We start from the raw sequence: 4,913 nt of genomic DNA, 5'->3' as shown, positions 1-4,913 counted from the left end.
GTATAACCGTAATCCGAAACATTCAGGACGGTATACCGGATATCCAATGGATATGAAACCGGGTATGAGAGATTGGAAAAAAGAATATTACATGGGTACTCATGAGTTCAATAAGTTTGGGTATGCAATACTTAAACCCGATCCAATACTAGTGAATGGAGCCCAAGTTTTGGAAACATGGTCGGCCCAAGATGACCCTCATTACAATGCATGCTTTTCTGTGCGCTTATTCATTATATAAACGCCACGAGGCTGCACAAACTCAACCACCTAATTTCAAAATTCACTTCTTCGCGCACTGTAAGGACTCCCCTAGGGTGCACAAACTCAACCACCTAATTTCAAAATTCACTTCTTTGATTAACGATCAGGTTTGATTTCTACCTTTTAAGTTCATCAGGTAAAGCTTTAATCGGTGTTTGAAGTGTTCAAATTCTCATATATGTCGCATTCCTCATGGATTAGGTTTTGTATGATGATGATGATGTTTAGATCCTTTTTTTTAATAGGATCTGGTGATTTATGGTTCGTTTTCTTGATAGAGATGTTACAATTAGAATCTGTGAATGTGACTATGAAAGGTGTTTATGTGATATGATTGTAGAATAAGTTGGGTGGTGAAACCCTAAGATTATGTTTATGTGATATGATTGTAGCTTGAGCGAATTAGTTTAGATTTTTTAACTTAATAAGCTGTGATACTGATTTTAACATTGAATTATGATCTATATTATATATTTATGCCTACAGATGGAATTATATCAGTTGTCATATTGTACCAGTGATTGAGATGCACATTTTTCGCTATGTAGTTTGTGAATTGTGAATGCTGATTTGTTTTTCTTTCAAGAAAAGAATTAGATGTTTATCTGATTTTTTAATCATTCCACATCCTGATGTTAATGATCTTTGTGTATAAGCTCGAGTGGTTAACCATTCATGAAGTTAAAGAAACATTGAATGAGAGCGCCTAATTGTTTTCACCATACAGTATTTGAATCTTTATTATACAATATAATAGATCAATGCTGTGAAACCCTAATTTTTTGTTTTACGGCGTTGGGTTGTAGTTTGAGCGAATCAGTTTAGATTTTTTAACTTAATAAGCTATGATACTGATATTATGTTTTACTGCTCTATTTTTATGGCGTCGGATTGTAGTTTGAGCGAAATCAGTTCAGATTTCTAATGGAATTATGGTTTATTATATTATATACGTACAAATAGAATTGTATTAATTGCCAACTTGCCATATTGTATTGGCGATTTAGATGAACAATTTTCGCTATATTGTTTGTGAATTGTGAACGTTGATTTGTTTTTCCACTATTTTTCTTTCTATAAAAGAGTTAGATATTTATGTGATTTTCTCTAATCATTTCATATCCTGATGTTAATGATCGAACTTTGTGTATAAGCAATTCATATTAGTGATAATGGTGGAATAGTTGAATTTGGGAAATGCTCGAACATTTAATCATTCATGAAGTTAAAGAAACACCAATGCCATTTCATCTGTAAATCTTGAGACAATGCTTAATTGTTTTCACCATAGAATATTTGAATCTTGATTGTTGTACAAGTACGATATAATTAATAGATCAATGTTGTGAAACACTAGTATTTTGTTTTACGGCTCTATTTTTACGTCGTTGGATTGTTGTTTGAGCGAATTAGTTCAGATTTGTAACTTAGTAAGCCATGATACTAGTTTTAACCTTGAATTTATGGTCAATTACTTTATATACAAGATTTGAATCTTGATTGTACAATATTATATATCAATGCTGTGATGAGTAGATATATTTTGTATCAGAATACTCATGTTTAATCTCATGGTTTCCTCATGGTATTGTTAATAAACAGGCACTTCTGATTTTGTGAAGCCGTGAAGATGCCCAAAGATAGAAGATCTTCGTCTAATAAGTGTAGGGCATCTCCCTATTCCTGTTACGACAAGAATGATGATAGAAAGGAACCCAAATCTCCCTCCCTACAAGTTGGATATGAAAGTGAATTTGAAGAAGCCAGATGCCCTATTTGTATGGAACACCCACACAATGCTGTGCTTCTACTTTGTTCTTCACTTGAAAAAGGATGTCGCCCATACATGTGTGACACGAATCCCCGCCACTCAAATTGTCTTGACCAGTTTCACATGTCAAATATGAATAAGGTGAGGGAACGAACTAAGCTTGCTTGCCCTTTATGTAGGGGTGAAATCAACGGGTGGGCTGTGGTTGACCCTGCTCGCCAATTCATGGACTCGAAAGCAAGAAATTGCTCACTTGCTACATGTGATTTTGTTGGTAATTATACTCAATTAGAAGAACATGCCAGCCGTGTACACCCATGTCTTAGGCCAACAGATGTGGACCCTGAACGTGAACTTGAGTGGAGACATTTGGAAGAAGATATGGGGGAACAAGGCATGCTCAATATGCAGTTTGAGTATGATGAAGATGATGACGATGATGGTGACTATGTTTTATCAGAATCTGAGCTGGCTTCCGACAATCTGTTGGATGATTCGGATAGCATGTTTGACTTTTCATCTGCAGATGAATAATAGATTCGCGGATCAAGTAGGTCAAGAGAGAATGCCCAAACCACAAGAAGTAAAACCCCTACACATGTCAGACAGAGATCAAACAGTCAACCAAGTTCACATAACCGTCAAGAATAGTTAACTACATTGGTTGAGTTCCATGAGCTTAGCTCAAACCCACCCACCTTAGTTTTTATGTTGATTTCTCTTGGGTTATTCTGGGTCAGATATTGTTTGAATTATATGGAAGTAATGTCAGATGTCTTTAGACCTGTTGTATACCGGTACTTTGATCAGCTGTATTCTTTTAATTTTGTTTTGTTTAAAAACTTGTTTTCTTGGCTTAATTGCATTTCGATTTACTTGTAGAACTTGTATGGATTCATTTTAAAGTAAGTCTGTATATTTATGCCGAGCTCAAATTATATATGGGTTGGGCTAGGTCTAAAGCTGATGAGTTGACTTCAAGCCAGGCCAAAATCGAAATGAAACTAAGCCTAAATTTCTTAGAGGAAAGCCACTTATCATGTGCCCGATCTTTCATTTTTTTTAAGTTTTCATGAAAGTGAATCGCCGTGTACAAAAGGTCTAAATTGTTTGTGTACTAGTCTGCAAAAATGTTGATGTGGGTATGATGATTGTTTTGTTCATGTATAAATCATGTTATTTGATAAATGTTCTTAGGATTACATAATTTATGGTTATTAATATCAGAAGGTGATTGTCTAATCAGTTAATTTGTAGTTACTTATTTTACATATGTATGGTGTACATTCTTTTTGTCCACATTTAGATAAAAGTGTTATTTAAAACCGAGTTATGTTGAAAAACAAAAACAACTTTGTATTTATTATTGTTTTTTTCAATATTAAGCATTGCAAGTAGTGGAGGAAAAAACTAAACTATACCTTAAATGAAAACTGAAAAATAAAACCTCCGCTATTAAGGATAAGGAATTTAAGCCATCTTGAATTAGCTATTTGTAATAGGAAACATCCCATTTTTATAAAATGTTTAAAAAATCTATTAGTCGTAAAGACGTCAATTTTACTAAAAAGTATTTCAGTCGTAAAGACGTCAATTTTACTAAAAAGTATTTCTCATAGTTGTACATAAAACTATTTACAAAGAAAGTATGTACGAAGGGTTCATGTCATGTCTCATAATCTTTGTATCCATGCTTTATGTACAGGGGCGGTTCTTAGAAGACCACTGACAGGGCCACGGCCCGGGTAAGTTTTTCCGCCGTAGTGCTAATTTTCCGTTTCGATTAAATTTTTTTTATATATACTATGTTTGGCCCGGGCTTGCCCGGACTTTTTTTAGTACCCGTGTCTTTCGGCCCTGTCACGTTCAACGGGCAAGATCCGCCACAGTTTATGTACCTCGTCAAGTACTCAACTATTGATAATGCAAACAGGGAAATGGTGTTATCCCTTCCATATCTCAAAATATACTGAGTTGAACGTCAAAACAAATTCCTTGTCTCCTTGAGCTTCAACATGTCTTCTCCAACTTTTTATTTCTTTAACTCTACAAGATCAGCTTTTCTTAGAATATTGTGGAAAAACTTATTTACCAAAATAGGTACTTTGGAAAATATTTACCAAAATGGGTGTTTTTAAATAGTTACTGTTGGTGCACTTGTGTCTGTACTTTGTCTGTATTCGATCACGATGTAAAACGTTGTCCTTGTTAGTCATGTAAGTTTGACCAAGTCAACCGTCCTCCTGGTTTGACTTGGCCAAACAGATAGAATATGGTTGTAAATGTTCTGTGTCGAAGGTTGGGCCATCGAAGGATTGTTTCTATCCTTCGATGAGCTCGAAAGATATCCCACGAAGGATACTGATAGACTTCGAAGGATATGCCATCCTTCGAAGTATATGTGGATCCTTCGATGGCTTTGTAATCGACAGATGATCTTTCGGTCATTCTGCATGATCCTTCGACCAAACTTGATATGTTTGGGTATAAATACCCATGCAGTGTGTTCACTCAGACAGATGCACACAGACAGACCCGAGAGATAGAGAGCATTCTGCTGTGAACACACACACATACTAGAGGGTTTGCAAAACTGATTTGTAAACATTGTGCTTGTAACCGGAACCTTTCATTCGCATTAATACAAGTGGTGTTAATCGGTGAATCTTTGTGTGTTTGTGTTTGTGCTTGCTTCAACTCGGTTTGCTCACTAGCTTGGATTCCGCACTTGCTAGTGTGCTAGTATAGCAAGGTTAAGGTTGAATCTCATCCTCCGAGAGGGACCTACAAGTGGTATCAGAGCTAAGGCTCTTTACCTTGTTTAAAACCGGGTTTGTTCAAGTCTTGGTGTGTTTGGACACTTGGTTTAGCTCCCGTT

At 35.7% G+C, this 4,913-nt stretch overlaps 1 protein-coding gene across 2 annotated transcripts; it reads left to right on the top strand.

Annotated features, from left to right (window-relative positions):
- The first annotated feature begins 250 nt into the window (after positions 1-250).
- Positions 251-2,919, top strand: LOC110913096. Of its 2 annotated transcripts, none has more exons than XM_022157966.2 (2): positions 251-371; positions 1,867-2,919. In XM_022157966.2, exon 2 carries the CDS (start codon positions 1,895-1,897, stop codon positions 2,567-2,569), a length of 675 nt encoding a protein of 224 aa, XP_022013658.1. In that variant the 5' UTR covers positions 251-371; positions 1,867-1,894; the 3' UTR covers positions 2,570-2,919. The 2 variants fall into 2 exon arrangements, with proteins under 2 accessions (XP_022013658.1, XP_022013657.1); XM_022157965.2 differs by having other exon boundaries at positions 266-400.
- Positions 2,920-4,913: the final 1,994 nt, after the last annotated feature.

The sequence above is a fragment of the Helianthus annuus genome, chromosome 12 (assembly GCF_002127325.2).
Source record: "Helianthus annuus cultivar XRQ/B chromosome 12, HanXRQr2.0-SUNRISE, whole genome shotgun sequence".
NCBI classification, from domain to species: domain Eukaryota; kingdom Viridiplantae; phylum Streptophyta; class Magnoliopsida; order Asterales; family Asteraceae; genus Helianthus; species Helianthus annuus.
This window is presented reverse-complemented; position numbering and strand designations above follow the sequence as displayed.